At 52.9% G+C, this 16,422-nt stretch overlaps 1 protein-coding gene across 1 annotated transcript; it reads right to left on the bottom strand.

The window, feature by feature from the left end:
• Positions 1-229: 229 nt before the first annotated feature.
• Positions 230-15,382, bottom strand: PMP22 (peripheral myelin protein 22). The gene is made up of 3 exons (XM_009637728.2): positions 15,244-15,382; positions 4,530-4,670; positions 230-540 (listed from the first exon to the last, which is right to left on the bottom strand). The coding sequence occupies exons 1-3, from the start codon at positions 15,380-15,382 to the stop codon at positions 374-376; spliced, it is 447 nt and encodes a 148-aa protein (XP_009636023.1). The 3' UTR covers positions 230-373.
• Between the last annotated feature and the right edge of the window lie 1,040 nt (positions 15,383-16,422).

Here is a 16,422-nt window from a genome sequence, read left to right as displayed (position 1 = left end):
ACCGCGCTCTTGTTACACTGTTAGGAGTAATAGTTCCTTAGGCACTTGCTTTAGGCTTTAAAACATAGCGTATGGTCAACAAAAGCAAACAATACTATGTACATATATGTAAAAAGTGTTATAAATAGGTTTTTTAAACCATAGATACTATATACATCTTCAATTAACAAGTAACCCTTTGAGTGTTTCCTTTTGGGGTCGGTTGGGTTTGGTTTTGGTTTTGGTGGGAGGGTTTATTCCTTTTTTTTTTTCTTTTTTTTTTTTTTTTTTTTGGTTAATTTTCTTTTCCGTTTTCTCGTCTATTTTCCCCCGCCTCCATCTCCTCCGTGGACGTCATGAGTGCCCTTGTCACGTCATGCTGCCTCCCACGGCATCACTCCCGCTTCCGTAGGATGACATAGACGATGCCGCTGGCGGGGGCCAGGGGGAAGGCCAGCCATGCCAGGATATAGGCGAAGCCGTAGGAGGTGTTTTCCGAGGCTTGGTGCCAGTCCGTGTGCCTCACTGTGAAGATGGCCGCGCCGCTCATCACGCAGAGCCCTGCCGGGGAAGCGCACGTAGGAAGGGGTTAGCAATGCCATGCACGGAGCAGTTCCCTGCTAGAAACCTGCAGCCGGAGAGGATAATATCCAACACCAGCACGGGAAACTGTTTTTATTACTGTCCCCTTGTATCCTGTCTCCTGGAAAACTATGGGGGGCGTGATACTGTGGGCTCTGCCCTGGCTGCAGGTGAGCAGGGATATTGCTGCTGGGCTCTGAGCAAGCAGAGCCAGAGCATCGCCTGGGCTAACCCGCCCCTCCAGGCAAGCATAGGGCATCCCCCAGCTCCAGGCTGCTCCAGACCAGCCCCACTCCCTTAGGCAGCTCATTTAGAATCCAGGCTGTAGCCATCCTACCAGAGGTGCTGAAGGAGCTCAGACACAAACTCTGTTTTTTTTAAAGCACAAAAGTTTCTTTACCACCTGCCCAGGTAAGCCCAGCTGGGGGTCAAGGAAGCTCTGGACAGGCAGGGTCTGTACCCTACGATCCCCCGTCCTCCTCTGCAAGGAACTCAACTGCAAACCCTGCTGCGTCCTTAGTTCATCCCTCTTCCCCGGCTCCGGGCGTCCGCCCTCACCAGCCACGGGCCAGCGTGAGTCCCCAAGGGCTGTCCGGCCGGGCCCAGCTCCGGTAGGCAGCATTTTAGCTTTGTTGCAAAGCAGCCCATCAGTGTTGGGGACTGCCCAGAGCTAACACAAAGCCACCTCTATTTCTACCCAAAAACAAGCTCTTTCAGTCAATCCCAGCAGTTCTATTATACAGTCGCAGGGCTGTTGTTGGAGCCGAGTTCCAAATCCCCTGCACGGACCTCGGGACCACCTACATTTAACTACCGTGATATTTGAGCTGTAATTCCACTTGACACTGCTCCTTTGTTCGGGGAAAGTGCAGAAGTGGGAATAAGTTTCATTAACGCGCCGCTGGTGCAGTTTCCATTCTCTAAGCACGAGAGCCAACTCCCACTGCCCCGGCCCATGCAAAGAGAGCACAACAATTGTCTGCGGACACTGGTGGGACAGAGAACAGGCGTGCGGCCACGCCGGTCACCTACAGACAGCAGGAAAATACAGCGGCAATTGTCTGCATGAGGAATTTGGCAAAATGGAGGCGATGGTTTCTGCAGCATCTGCACTGATTTGGGCCTGGAGAACACGCTCAGAAGTGAAGGACAGTGGCGTTTAGCTGCTTGCACTGATGCAAGCAATAATGCATCACCACTTTGGAGCCTGGTTTTAAGAATGCGCTTTAGTCTTGCTTTGACAGGCCAGGAGGGCAAATGCTACCTAAAATCTGTTCCTGCAGGTCTCTGCATTCTGCCCCAGGCCTGCAGACAAGCCGGGATGGGTGCTGGTGCATGCTCATAGTCAGCTCTTCAACACAGGTCTTTGCAAAAAGCTGCAGGACATGTGGAAGGCACAGCCCTTGAAGCTGAGCTGACCCTCTCCAACCCATGGGGACAGCAGCTCTAGGGTGGGAGGGATGAGAGAAAAGGGATAAAAGTGATGCTGAGGCTGGAGAGAGTGATGCAAAAGTTGGGTCAAACCCTGAGAGGCCCAAACCAACGTCTCTCCCATGCTGGGCTTACTCAGCTATGAGAGGTTACCCGTACGGTGGGGAGCTGTCGAGGCCCTTTTGATGCCTTTGTGATGGCTGAAATCCCCAAATTCATCAAATTCAGGTAGACTTTGGGGCATGTTTCCAAGCATTATGGAGAATGTGCTGGGGATGCATCCTCCCCTGCCGCTGCACAACAGACCCAACTGACCTCATGTGTCTCTTCTTGCCCTTACCTCCATGCCCCAGTTCCCCTGAGATACAGCCGAAGTTGTAGCGGAGACCAAGCCCTTGCCCTCCTCCCCAACTCTCAGGGCACCACTGCCACCCGACAGCACCCACTGGTCCTGCCCCTGATACCTGCTGGGTCAGGTCCAGCATTGCTGTTGGTCCGGCTCCAACACTGAGACCCTCAGCTTTGCCAAGCTGCACCACTCCAGAAAGAGGTGCAGGTGATGGAGGGCTCTGGGAAGAGCCTTCCCATCCCTCCCAAAAGGAGGGAGGTGCTCCCCAGCTCTGCTGGAGCTGAGAACAAAGCACTCAGGCAGGTAAGACCCTGTCCCTGGCAGACCTGCAGCGGGGCTTTGTGGTGCAAGGCATGGGTGAACACCTGCAAAGCCACAGAAATTTCCTCCCTTGGCTTTAGACAATGGTAGCCTTACACAGCAAGCTGCAAGGAGACCACATCAGGTTCAGCCCCTTTGACCAGAGCCATCTGTACCTCCAGGTGGGATCTCCTGGCAGCGCTGACACAGCCATGTCCTGTTCCTTACCAACAACCCTGAAATTTAGGGTCACAAAGGCCACAGCTGCCCTGAGCCCCCTCCTCCAGCTGGGGAGAACAGCAAGGTTGGCCACCAGTGCCCACCTCCGTATGGCCCATCCGGACTCAGACGTCTGCCTGCGGGTCCCCCAGGACACGGGGAAGCTTCATGGGGATCAGGTCACACTTCTCCTGTCCTTCATGGTGGCTCGGGATGGCTTTGACCCTCGCCTCAGGCCCAACAAGGAAGGAGACAGTAGGTCTATGGCCTGACCCTGCATCCCCCCAGGACACCCAGCGCAGCCTGGACAGGAGGGCTGCCATCCCATTTTCTCTTCTTCTGAGAATGAGGATTCGCCAGCAATCACTCAGGAGAGAGAAGCCTTCTGCTCCCAGATCTATTAGCCAAGCTCTCAGGCAGATAATTGCATTATTAATGCCCATTTCCCCTCCTTGTCTCCATGGCTGTAATGGGTTTCTACACATTTATCTTTCCAGAGGTGGTGAACTGATCAGAACCCATCACCCCGCATTATGGCCAAGCAGATATGCTTATAACAGTTTTCATGCCACACTTGCTAATAAAGCTTAGCTCTGAAGTTTTCCAGGGTTTGTGAAAGCCCAGTCGCTTAGAGGATGCTCAGAAACTTTCCATAAATTCAGTGGATGAGTTTTTCCACTGATTTAGTGGCGGGACCTGGAGTGGCTTTTAGTTTAACATCTAGAGCTCTAGCAAATGATTGCTCTCTTTCCCAGACAGTCTGTCATCATTTAGCCAGAACCTCGTTGCACAGTTTAATTTTTCTAGTGTGAATGCTTGAAAATCCTCTCCGCTGGTTTTATACGTGGGAAGGTAAACGGAGCCTGTGCCTTTACAGCATCTATATTTGGAGAGCTGCAATGTAGGACAGGAACCGTGGCTCATTTCCAGTGCTGAGTTCTTTAAGAGTTAAAAATAGTAGCTGACAGTTCAAAGTCAGCTGGCTCACCCTGCACGCTCCAGCGGCTCTTTGCTGATGTGGAAAGCACCAGGCCCCCTTATGGCAAGTTTATAAATAATCGTGATCCTCTTTCGACAAAAGGGGATCGTCACTACTTCCCCCGCCCCGCCAGCAGTTGCGGAAACCTCGCCCAGGCGGGCAAAGGTGGGTCCCAGAGCCACCCAGGACCGTCAGCACCCATCCTAAGCTGTAAAAAAGTTGCCCAGCCAGGCGAAGGTGGGTCCCAGAGCCACCCAGGACCGTCAGCAGCTGCCCTGAGCCGTGGGAAGGAGAGGCAGAGCTGCAGGGCCACTTGCCCCCGGTCCGGCAGCCTCTACGCCCTGCCTGCCCCACCATCAGGGCCACCGGCACAGCTCTGCCTCCAGCACCCTGACCCTCTGAAACCTCCCTGGCCGGGGCAGCAACCCTCTCACGCCTCCCATGGTGCAAGGGCAGAAGAGCTTGGGTGCGTAACGTCCCCTGACAGGCAGACCCCATCCCAGGGCATGTGAGACCTCAACAGACCCAAATTATTCATCCCCCTTTCCCTTCACTGAGCCATGCAGGAGCCGGTTCGGTGGCCCTCCTGCTTCAGTAGCCAAGAGCACGCTCGTTGCCACCATTACCCTCTCCTCTGCTTGAAAGCCCTTTCCCCACCAGCGGCAGCCCCATCCATCAGCCCCCACTTACCAGCAAGGATTTGGAAGATTCCAGTGACGTAGAACCGCCCGCCCTTGGTGAGCGTGAACAGCTGGCAGAAGAACAGGAACAGGGACAAGACGCTGAAGATGATGGAGAGGATCATCATCGCTTGGACAGACTGCAGCCATTCTGGGGAAAGACAGACAGATGGAAACCTCAGTGTGGGCACCACAGACAGCGAACCCCCAGCATAGCCCGTGGCCTCGGCAGCATCCCCCGTGCCAACATCCCACCCCTGGTTCCCATTAAGCTTCTTAACAGCTGGGGGATGTGGCCTCATCCAATGCTGCACTAGCTGGCGAGGTCCTCAGCCCGGGCACGATGCTGCCTGGGATTTATGGCGACGTGTGCATGGACCAGCATGCTGGGGTAAAATGAATCGCAGGGCCACGCGCTTTCTCGGGGAGCATTTATAATAAAACCGGAGCAGAGATATTAGCCCTGATCTGAAGCCCACAGAAATCCAGAGAAAGCCTCTCCCCCAGCTTCATGTCAGGCCCCGGCAGTTCAGCTGTGCTAGAAACACAAAAGCCACGTGCAGCAAGCTGTGAGACATCGAGCTGGCCAAGCTCAGAGGTAAAATAAATACACAGCGAGTTAAAACCACCCTCTGCCCTTGCGGAGTCAAACCTTTTGGAAAGAGCCTTCCCCAGCTGCCAAATGCAGCTGCCTCCTAGAGCAGACCAGTTAAACCAGCCCCTGCGTGAGTCACTGCCCAGCTATTTCCAGGCTTCATGGGTGTGTAACTCCCCGCGTAAAAAAAAAAAAATTAAAGAAAATAAACAAGCAAAATGCTGCTCCATCCCATGAGCTGCCGCAGCTGGACAGAATGAGCCAGCGCCTCACAGCACTGGGATGGGGCCATGCCCACAGATACCTCTGCCTTTCCCTCTCCTTATAAAGTTTGAGATCAAAATGAGTATTTTCAGCCTTCCTTGAGAGGTCTTCAAGTATGCAACATCGATTAATTCACCACGAATCACCACAAAAGCCAGGCAGGACTCGGTACAGGTAAACTGAGGCACAAACCACCCAAGTGAAAGGCAGAAAAATCATGCTTTGGGCTGGATCCTCAGACAGAGGAGAATTAGGCAGCACTGACGTCTCAGTCCCAGTCCCATGTTCCTGCCACAGTTTTACTCCCAGCAGCTTTGCTCCCCCAGCTGCACGCTGCAAGAAATGGCTTTCTGCAGCAAATAGCTGAAACACAGCAAAACTTCCAAATAAAGCTGCACTGCAGCTGAGCAACCTTCAGTACTTGGGGCAGCAAATGAGGCCGTGCAGGACTGCTTGGAGCAGAGTCTACTTCCAGGGAGGCACTCGCGCTTCCTCAACAAACCCTTGCAAGCTGCGCTCACAGAGGCGAGAATGGAATTGGAACTGGGGAGTGAGGTACAGCCTTCAACTGGGACGGCGGCAATGATCCACACCTGAGCCCATGCACCAAATCCATGCCTGCGGGGAACATCCCATGTAATTCGGTAACGTCTGGCACATTTGAACTGTCAGTTCTAGCCCTTCTCTTTGCATCTTGCCTCCTGATGTGCATGCAATGGAGCAAATTCAGGCCCGGCTCAACAAAGCAGACTGAAATCACCCAGACCAGCCTCTGCTCATTGCAGACAGCTTTTTCCTTCCCCTCTGTTTCATCCTTCCCACGCCAAACTACTCTGCAGCATCAACAGGCGCTGCTAAAGAGCTGCTCACCAGGTTCAATGCCACCAGCTATCACTGCTCTCACTTCCAGGAGATCCCAGTGTGGCACGTGAAATGTCCCATATTTTTCAGCTATCTATCTCAGCTGGCCAGGCAGGGAAACCCCCCTGCCTCGACCACACCTGACCCTTCAGCTCTGGCCACGCTAAACCAGCAGGCAACAGAAGGGGTGAAGCAGCTCAAGTGCTGCTAAAAATCAAGTCATAAATCATTGCTCAGATGGGGTTGAAGTATGGTTAGGGGGTGGCCAGCGGCCTGAATTGCCATTTCCTTCCATGCCCCCGCACAGAAAGGGCTCCCATCCCAGGTCTGGGAAGTCGAGCTCTTGACTCACCTTTTCCTGAGCCCTAAAACTGAGTCCAGCTCCGTGCACCAGTGGCGCCAAAGCCTGCCTGGCCCCAAGCCCTGCAGCTTGGTCCAGGACCCAGGAAGCCAAATCTTTTGTGATTTCAAAGGCCATGGGATCCGGCTCAGAGAGGAGCTCTTTCTGCTCAGAGGTGGATGCTCCAACTGCCGGTTATTTTAGGAGAAAGCTGTCTAGACAGAAAGCTGAGCTGAGCTGCCCTTTTAATTGCATCCGCCTCTCCGTGCCTCTTTTTTGGTTCTAAATGTGAGTGATTTATATAGGCTTTTCAAAATTCCTATTGTAATAAAGGGCCGCATCAGAGGCTCTTTATAAATTTAAGGCAGGCATGGAGAGGGGGTTTGGGCAGCCAGCCGTGCTGCACCGCGGCAGCCAGAGAGCAGCACGAGCTTGTGAGCAGGGAAATCCAGAGATGAGCCCGCAGACCGGAGCTCTGCGCCTGCTCCCTTTGCTGATCACTCAGAGACCCACCAGTGCACACTGCTTTATTCCCAGTAACTCCAAGCCCAGCTGCCCACAGCTGTATTAGGCCAGCAAATTGCCTTCAACGCACTTGAAAACACTGCTAGAACTGCAGATAGGATCGCTACCTCCTCCACTCCATATGCTCTTAACTCCTTGGCTATTAGCGCTGTGTCCTACCTATAGGCTTTTAAAACTAAAGCAAGTTTCCTACCAGGAGGTCTGGGCCCTGTAAGTTGTGCTGCGGGGCTGTCAGCGCTCTTTACTCCCAGGCTGTTATTTGTGGTTTCCCCTGGGCAACGAGTCCGTTATTCCATTTTTCTCCGGCATGCCTTCAGCTCAGTGTTTATATCTTTATTCCTCAGGAGGAGGAAGAAAAGGAAACAGAATGGAAAGGGCAGATAACACCCTGCCCGCCGCTTCCGGAGAAGACCCATCGGGAGCGTTTTTAGAGCCCTTTCAGGCAGTCAGAAATGAAGGTGTTTTTAGAAAAACAAATTTGAAAATTCCCCTAAACTTTGCAAGCCCTGATGTGCTCACCCCACCACTTACAACAGCAGGGAAAAGACTTCACCCCTGGGATGCTGAAGACCCCATTTCACTGCCCTGAAGTCTAACATGAAAGAAAGAAACCCAGAACAGAAATTGAAACCTAGAGCAGAAATTGCAGCTGAATTCCCCCGAGAAAGACAGTAGCTAATCCAGCCCCTTCCAGCAAAACCCCAGCCCTGCTCGCAGGGAGGTTTTATGCCCAGACAAGGGGTGCAGCTGAGCAGGAACATGCCCTTGGCCAGGAGCAGAGGGCCTTAAAGGACAGGCATTGGCTCCCCAGGGTTTAATTCACTGCTCTGTCGTAGACACCCTGTCCTCTTTTGACTGAGCCAAGCAGAAGGAATAAAGCGCCAACTGAAAAGAAACTTACTTTATCAATCAGCTCCCAGGCTCCCTGTCAGACATCACTAAATTAGCGCTATGCATTAAAACCACCCACGTGCTGTGACCTGCGGCTGATGGCCAGTGACATTTTGCACATACAGCTTTCCCTTTGCAATCTGCGTATGCACGGTACGCTTAAAACACAAGCGCTTCTCAGGAAACATCCACTAAGGCAGTAACCCTAACATGTCATATATGCAAGACCAGAGGGAGAGGAAATTCATGACCCGATCTGCATGGTAAAACTTGCTCTTTCAATGCTGTAAACGAAATATCAGCAAGGTCGGGAGCAGCACATGCATCTACCGCCACAAAGGGACCAGCCCAGGTCTGCCAGGAAGGGACGTGTTTTCTGAGAAGAGGCTCTCAGGCCTCAAGGTCTGATGAAGAACCTGAACCCAGCTTCCATCCTCGCCTATGAAGCGGACAGGTCATGTCACAAGCGCTGGGGCTTGCAACGGTTTTAAACTTTGATATTCAAACAAACACCCCTGAAGAGGGTTGGAAAAAAAGGGTTAATTGAAGGTGCAGAAATACTAGCTCAATTGCTTCATTCTTCTGGGGCTGAACTTCAGACTGCTGCCCCTTGGCAAATCAGAAAGGCAAAAAAGCTGAGCTCCCTACAATGCTGTTCCTGAGCAGCACAGACCCCCACCACCACCTGCAGCCCCACCGCTCAGAGCGAACATCTCTGCTGTTGAGGAGAACAGTGTCACAGTTCGTCAGACACATCTGCAGCCACTAAGCTCTCCTCAGGGAAAAAACAGCTCCATGACATTGCAGCTTTCTTCTGCTTCGGTCCCAGATGCCCCACCAGCACAAGGTCAAACCTTCCCTGGCCACGCTCTGGGCTGCTGGATGCTCAAGCTGGGAAAGACAGTTTTTTCACCCAACAGTTGCTTCTTTCCTACCCTCCTGTGTCCACTCCCTGGAGAGGACTGCAGGGTGCTGGATTGAGGTATTCCTGGAAATCCCACCAGAAAAGGGGGAATTTAAAGAGCTCCCAAGGTATTTGTAAGGGCCAAGGGATGAGCAGGTAGGAAACTGCAGGGCTGCGGGGAGGCAGTGAATGAACACGGTGCTGCAATTCCTGCCCAAGACTTCCTGGTCCTCTTCTGCAGCTCCCTTCAGTAGCAGATGAAACCCTCAAAGCCCTCTTTTCTCCTCTTGTCTTCCCTTTTTCCTCCTCCTCGAAGCTCCATCCAAGAAGTCCCCAAGGCCAGGAGGTCCACAGCTCTCCAGAGCTGCCACATTCAAACATGAGTGGTTTTCAGAGCAGTCTGTCCTCTGCATCGCTTCAGCCATGAGGCCACAGGAGCCGTCCCATTGGCCGTCGAGGCTCACATCCTGCAGAGACAACCTCTGATGCTGCTGAGGCAGTAGAAAGCTGCTGGCACCATGAAAACCACCTTCCAACAGCTCCACCATGCCTGAGCCAGCTCCTCTGCAAGGCCCTCAGTGTGGTGGCTCTGACCTCCCTTCAGCTTGTGCGAGAGCATGCTGAGGTGGTCGATACATCATTTCAGGTCCTCCAAAGGGCTTAGGTACCAACTCCTGCTTATTTCAAGTCCAGGCACCAAAAGCAGGGATGCGGAACGGAGATGCCCTGACACACAGGCACGCTGCTGGGGTACGCCCAGCCTGGGGCCACAAGGGGACCAAAGAGTCTCATCAAGGCCAAAAAAAATATTGGGTTAAGGGTTTTCCAGCACTGCACCCTACAGTGGACTCCCCCACCCATTCTTCTGGGTTTGCAGTCATCATTTGCCCACATGTTGCCTTCTTCCTCCCTTTTACTCCTCTTCCATGGGCCAAAGCCCCCCACCCAGCAGGGAAGACCAACTGACACCCCCCCCTTACACAGAAATAGGGGAGCCAAAGAGCCCTGGAGCAGCTCAGCAAAAACCAGCACCAGTTCCCTACCTCTCCTTATCGGATGCTCGTTGTAAGAAGAACAAGCAACAATAAAAACATGAGTTTAAGCAGAGGAAATCTCTTTCATATCGCAGGCAATGGCAGAAACTGATCCAAAATACAGAATATTCTCCTGGAATACCCCACAGTTTATTTCAGGCAACTAAGGGGCAAGCTTCTCACAAGCTGGCAGAGAGGGGTTCAACCCTGCCCGAGTTAGGCCAATGTTATCTATCATTAATGGCAAAGCAGGTGTCCCGGACCCACAAACTGCTAAGATTAAAAGCTGACTCTTTGCTCCTCCGCTGCAAACTGCAAAGACCCCAAAGGACCAGAGACGTCCCCAAATCAAGGTACGTGATCCATACGCTGATTTGGGCCAACTGATGGCTAGAACTTAAAGGCTGTGTGTTAACACATATACAGGCTGCAGGGCTTCATTATAACAGACTCTGCAGCCTTAAATAGGGGTCATTTCTCACTAGTTTGCAGCTGCCCCGGAGAAATAAAGCAAAAGGAGCAACAGCGCTGTGCCCACAGACTCAGCAAGGCAGTGCAGCTAAGGGCAGAAGGTTGCTTCAGCATTCAATAAATAGCTGAAACCATTTTTCAAATCTTTCAGTCTTTAAATCTTTGAGCTTCTGATTTGCAGGGGCGACTGCGCTATTGTCTCCACCTCGCCCTCCTGCTCAAGGAAGCGTCCCCTCACCGGTGACCAATTCTCCAAGCCTTGATCCAGTTGGTGCAGTCTCGGCTCTTCCTGTGGGCTGGAAGGGAATTTGCCCCCATCTCTTTTTGTTGAGATGTTTTATACTCACTCTCAGTAACGGAATTAAGACATTGAGAAAGAATTTACCTCAATGCAAGGCTTTGGTGAAGCCTTGCAACATCATTTTCAGACATAAACAGGATAAAAAGTCATGCATCTCTCCATACCTTTTCTATGGCATGTGAGTCCAGCATTGCTGGAAAAGTTTGAAAGAATTAGGGCAGCAAAGCCACTCTGGGAGGGACTGACAGAGCAAAAGCAATGGGATCATATGTTTCTGTTAGGCATTTTGAAGTGGAGAAGCAGCAGCGCAGTTCCTCCTGGGTACAGCTGATGAGTCAGGGCACAGACGCCCCTGTCTCGTGCCAGGGATGAAGATCTTTCCTGCATCCTCCAGCAGAATGAGGATGCAAAGAAAATGCATTTCAAGCACCAGCAGTGCTGCTTAGGGTCCCATCTGCCAAAGGGGCTCTGGAAGAGAGATGGCCAGCGTGCAGGACAGCAGGGCGATCCCCCAGTGCATGGCCATGCCTGCCCCATCAACGGGAGGACCGGGACAGATCTCCACTCTGGGCGACCTGCCTGGGCTTCGCTTGTGGCCATCACATCAGCGAATCAGCAGGTGCATCATACGGCCCACGGCACTTAGTAATCATGCGGATTGGCAGCCTGTGCATTTCCCCAAGGTTTGGAGTTTTCTTTTCCCTTTAAAAAAGCCCCCAAAACCACCAGCCTGCCTGTGAATAAGCCAGTCGTGCGAAAGCCACAGAGCAGCAACAGGAGAAACTGTAAGAAGACAGCAGGAAAAATGTCTCCTGTTACAGAAGGATGTAGGGATCTCCACAGAGGTTCCCATTGCTTCCCCACATTCAGCATTCCCACCAAAACCAGAGGAAGAGCAGTAGAAAGTAGCAGGGGAAAAAAAAAAATCTTCTTGCCCGCATAAAAAATTCAGCTGTGGAAAGAAAAGGCCATTTTTGGAGGAAAAAGTATCGCTGTCTGGAAATTTGGGGTGGAATCTACTTAAGAGCACTTGAGCGGCCCAGGTCCGGCCGCGTGCCGCGTGTCTGCAGGCGGGATCGCACAGCCGGGGGCTGGCGCACAGCCGTGCCGACGCACAATTCTGGGATTCAGAGCTGAATTCTTGAGATAAGTCTTTTCCAGGAATGTCTGACAGCGCAAATGAAGCAAAGATTGCAACATTTTTTCCATAGTTCTCGTCCTCTTGAACAAAAAAAAAAAAGTCATTATCTAACAAGCAAACGCCAAAGTCAAAGCAAGAGGCGGGCAGCTGTAAAAGGCAAAGAAGTGGGCATCTGCCCCCGACCCGGCGTTTCCTCCTCCCTCCCTGTGCTCGCTCCCATCCGGACCGCTCAGCCCTCGCATACGCGGGGGGTTCAAGCCCTGCTGAGAGGAATGTGGGGGGCAGGAGCCCAGCCTCCACTGAGGCCAGCTCCATCCCACACCCAGGGTCTGCAAACATCCCGGCAGACCATGGTCCGGCAGCCCTCCCGCGGTCAGCTCTTGGGTTTTTTTGCTGCTTATTCAATCCCCACGGGATAATCTATAAGGTTAGGAGCACGGTCCCAAACCTGCCCCCGTGTTAAACGCAAGCAAATCTTGCTGGGAGCTGGTTTTTAGCAAGTTCAGTTTCTCATTGGGCATCCAGACAAGGGTCCCCATGTGGGTATGGTGGGTGAGGGGAGGCTTCATCCATCCTCACCCCGCTGAGACCAAGGGGAGCATCACAGCACCACAAACCCAGCACCCTAGTGCTACGGGAAACCCTGCCAAAGCCCCCACCCGTGCTGAAAACATGAGACCCAGCCCTACCAAATTCCACGTATTCTGAGTACTGAGCACCACTCCTTTCCAAAAAGAGAGGAAGAAATAACTGCACTACAGTGGCCACTGCAATGGCCAGGGGAAAAACTGCCTCTATGTAAAGACCAAGTTCTGCCAAAATTCCCGAATGAGGATTTCTTGCTCTTAGCCCAGAGCAGACCTTGGCACTCTGCAATTAACCGTTAAACACCGTCCTTGGCACAGGGACAGAGAAACAAATTCTTAAGGCTTTCTACAACCCAGTGCAGCATGCGCAGTCTGTGTTTAGAAAGAGATTTAAATGAGAACGGTTTGCGGTGTTTGGTATAGGTTCTTTTGTATTTTTGAAAGTAAGCATATTCCTATAAAAAAAAAAAAAAGAGAGTATGAGGAGCATAACAAGGACCAGGCAGGGGATGAGCACGAGCCTCAGAGGTGGCCCTGCCACAGCATCCTTGCTCCGTGTCCCCATTATCGCCCCAGTAAGCAGCCGACTGCAGCACAGGGGCGGTGGGACCAAGGGGCTCGGAGATGGGCAGTGGGGAGGGAGGGTGCGGGGATCCACTGGAAAGGACACTGAGTGGTATTTTTATTCTGGTTTTACAAATATTTTAAAAGACTTGCATAAGCCTAGGAAATATCTTTTGGTTTTGTGTTCCTCCAGCACTGGTGAGCTCTGGATCCTGCATCCAGGGTCCCACAAGATAATGACTGGTCCTCAGCAGTGCTGCTCCCACACCCCTGCCACCGGCTGGAGGGGGCAGAAGCTTTTGCCCAAGCAAAACCCCCTTTTCTTGATGCCAGAGCAGAGCCTTCATACACATGAGAGCTGTCAAAGAGCTCCTTAAGACTTGAGCACAAAGTGCCTCTACTCAAACAGCAGCCCACCGGGGCACCCTATCAACCAAACTCAGCTGTTGGATCGCCTTTTGAGCCAGGCTATCTTGAATATAGCCCCTTTAATGATAAAAATTCAACACAAAGGATGCAGAGGGAAGCCCCTCTTTGAGCAGCTTCTGGGAACACAGCAATAGAGACTCACAACACCCAGCAGGACAGTTCGATGCGGAGGAAACCATCCCAACCGCGTTTTGGACAGCCCCTCTCAACGCTGACAACTCCGTGACAGGCAGCATCCTGCAAACACCCAGAAAGAGCAGTGCCCTGCCGGTTTGAAAAGTGAAAGATTTGGGGAGGCTTTAACAGCCCCGGGCTCTGGGACTCTGAGAGGGCAATCGCTGCCTTTTATTTCAAAGCGCAAGGTCAGCAGTTTTGGAGCACGCATGAACGGCCGTGCAGCAGCCTGCCTACGCTGCAGATAGCCAGCACCAGCCAACTGCTGATGAAGGCCATGGCTCCAGAAGGCTCCTGGGCTGGGACAGGGTCCAGCTGCTTCCAGGCCGGCCCAGACACCAGCAGGCGTCAGCAGAGCCTCACGGCGGTGGCTTCGCTCCCACCAAAACCAGAGCTTGGGCCCAAGCAGGGAAACTCGCCGTTGCTTCCAGTGCAGGGAAGATAAGAGGGAGAGTGAGCATCAGCATCCACCTCCCCACGTGGAGCACCCACGAGGGTTTTGCTCCCAGCAGGCTGGGGATTAGGGTGCCCTGAATCTCCAAAAACCTCTGACGGTATCTCATCACCACAAGTCCCTCTGAATGCACTCAGTGCTCTCTGCTGTGACTGTCCCCTCCTTGCCAAGACCACGTGGCATGGGTTTGCTCCTATGCCAGGACTGTGTTTCCGGCGTAGCGTGACTGTGCTCCCAGTGACATCAGTATGATACACAACGGGTTTCACCCTGAAAGAATCTGTTTCCACAGGAAAGTGAAAGCCAGGCTAATTGAAAACAAATGCTGGACACAGCACCACTGGCATGGGCCCTGTCTTCTGGGGAAACCGAGGCACGGGCTTGCCTGACTGCCTGAGCATGGAGTTCATGTTACTGGTACCACTAGATGCCCTGGAAATTCTGCATCATGGCATCTTAGTGAGCACTCCTCCCCTGCTGACCTCAGCAAACAGCTCACTGGGTGATGTCACCCAGCATGACATCAGCCTGCACCCAGCTCAGTCCTGAGGTGGCTCTTCAGCCAGCCCAGATGTGCAGGTGCCACAGGGGCTGTTTCAGCAGGGAGATGCACATCCCATGCACGGTGCTCAGTAGCAAACCATGGGGCGAGGAGGGTGCCCAAAACCTCAGCCTGTCACAGCAACAGGAACTAGGGCAGCTTTCTAGCTAGGGGATGGGGTGTCCTTGGGGCACCACATGCACCTGTAAAACACCCTCACAACCAGAGCAAGAGGGAGGTGTGCCAATACCGGCCCCTCCACTCCCAGCAGGGTGATGGGGGCCCAGCGAGCCCTGCTCCAAGGACTGCCTTGCAGTTATATATCCAAGCATAATCAAAATGGGCTAGTAACAGGAAAGCACCACTCCAGCCGGTCACCTCCACTGCAGCCGAGTGTGCTGGACACCCTGCCACGGTGCTGCCAGGAGCTGCCCCACAGCTCGAGGGCAATGGGGCAGAGCAACGGGTGTGGGGTCTGGTACCCATGCTAAGCCCCACCACAACTTCAGGGACTGATAAGGCTGGGGGGCGGGGGGGGGGGGGAATCACAAGTAACCTGCACAGGCAAATCCTCCTTGATTTCCTAAGTCCAGGGAGGAGAATAAAAGCGATGGGCAGCAACAGCCCCGATTTGCAGGGAGCACTCACCGTTCGTGGACGACGTCAGGCAGTGGAAGATGCTACCGGAGGTGCAGTTTTGCCAGAGGTCTGCTGTGTGCCCGCCGTTCACCAGCCATTGCTGCAAGAGAGATGCAGCCCGGTGAGAAGGGAGGCGGCCGGCAGGCATGTGCCACCCCCAGGGATTTGGCACCGAGCAGCCCCAGTGCGAACCGGCACGCGTGTGCCCGGCCGAGCACTCCCAGGCACATGTTTTTCTTTAGAAAGGGTTTTGGAAAGTAAATACTGGTGTTTGCTTTTAGCTGCTTTCACCTCAACGGCAGAAAAACAGAAGCTCTTTATTCTCTTTAAACATGGGCCAAGTCCCGGGGGGGGATGCGCACTTCCCTCCCCTCTGCCATCCTCGCCCGGTGCCTGGCCGGGCTATTTGAATGCTTCCACGTGATTTCTAATGAGTCAGAAAATTTTTGTAACGTCTTCTAGTACTATTACCACCCAAAAAAAAAAAAAAAAAAAAAAAAAAAGAGGGAAAGGAGAACCTGGTGAAGCAAGCTTGGAACTCACCAGCTCCACAAAACTGCTGCCTTAAAACCAAGTTAAGCTTTTTCCTAAGTAGATGATGTGTTAACTGGGCTCTGGACCAAGAACAGTGCTGGGGACCCTCTGTGCAGCACCCAACCCTCAATCTTCCCACTGCTTGCAAAGCTCAAGCCTTGAAAAATTGCCAGCAGGAGCCCATCTGGGTTAGGAGAGCGAGGCTGTGCCTAATTCACAGCCCCAAAGCAGCAGAGCTGGAGAGCAAAACTGCTGGAGCTGAGGAGCCAGTGCCCAAACCAGTCCCATTTCAAGGGGTTTTGCTCAGACTGGGCTGTGCGGGGGCGCAGCCCAAGGCCCAGGGCGGGTAGTTTGGGTGCTCTGAGGCTACCCCATGATGTGAGCCAGCACGGGAAGGATGAGGAGACAGGCTTCAGCAGCATGCTCCTCTGCACGAACGGGGACGCCCTGAGCACCCGCTGCGGCACCCAGCCAAGCCACCCACGGGTTACACCTGACAGCCCAAGCATGGGAAGAATGGTCTGTGCAAAAATGCTCCAAAAATCCCACCGTTAGAAAGACCGGCAATCAGCAAGTAAAGGTTTCCTGCTAAAAGCCAGGCTGGAAAATAAACCACAAATAAAAATAACACCTTCTGGTCTCACCACACCGTAA

The sequence above is a fragment of the Egretta garzetta genome, unplaced genomic scaffold (genome assembly GCF_000687185.1).
Source record: "Egretta garzetta isolate BGI_Z169 unplaced genomic scaffold, ASM68718v1 scaffold34, whole genome shotgun sequence".
NCBI classification, from domain to species: domain Eukaryota; kingdom Metazoa; phylum Chordata; class Aves; order Pelecaniformes; family Ardeidae; genus Egretta; species Egretta garzetta.
Note: the sequence above shows the minus strand (reverse complement) of the source record. Positions and strands in the feature narration are given on the sequence as shown.

Coding starts and splice junctions, on each gene's coding strand:
- PMP22 (XM_009637728.2), bottom strand. CDS start 15,382: ATGCCTGCCGGCCGCCTCCCTTCTCACCGGGCTGCATCTCTCTTGCAG. Junction 4,671..15,243: donor CCTGACGTCGTCCACGAACG/GTGAGTGCTCCC, acceptor GTCTTTCCCCAG/AATGGCTGCAGTCTGTCCAA. Junction 541..4,529: donor AATCTTCCAAATCCTTGCTG/GTAAGTGGGGGC, acceptor CTTCCCCGGCAG/GGCTCTGCGTGATGAGCGGC.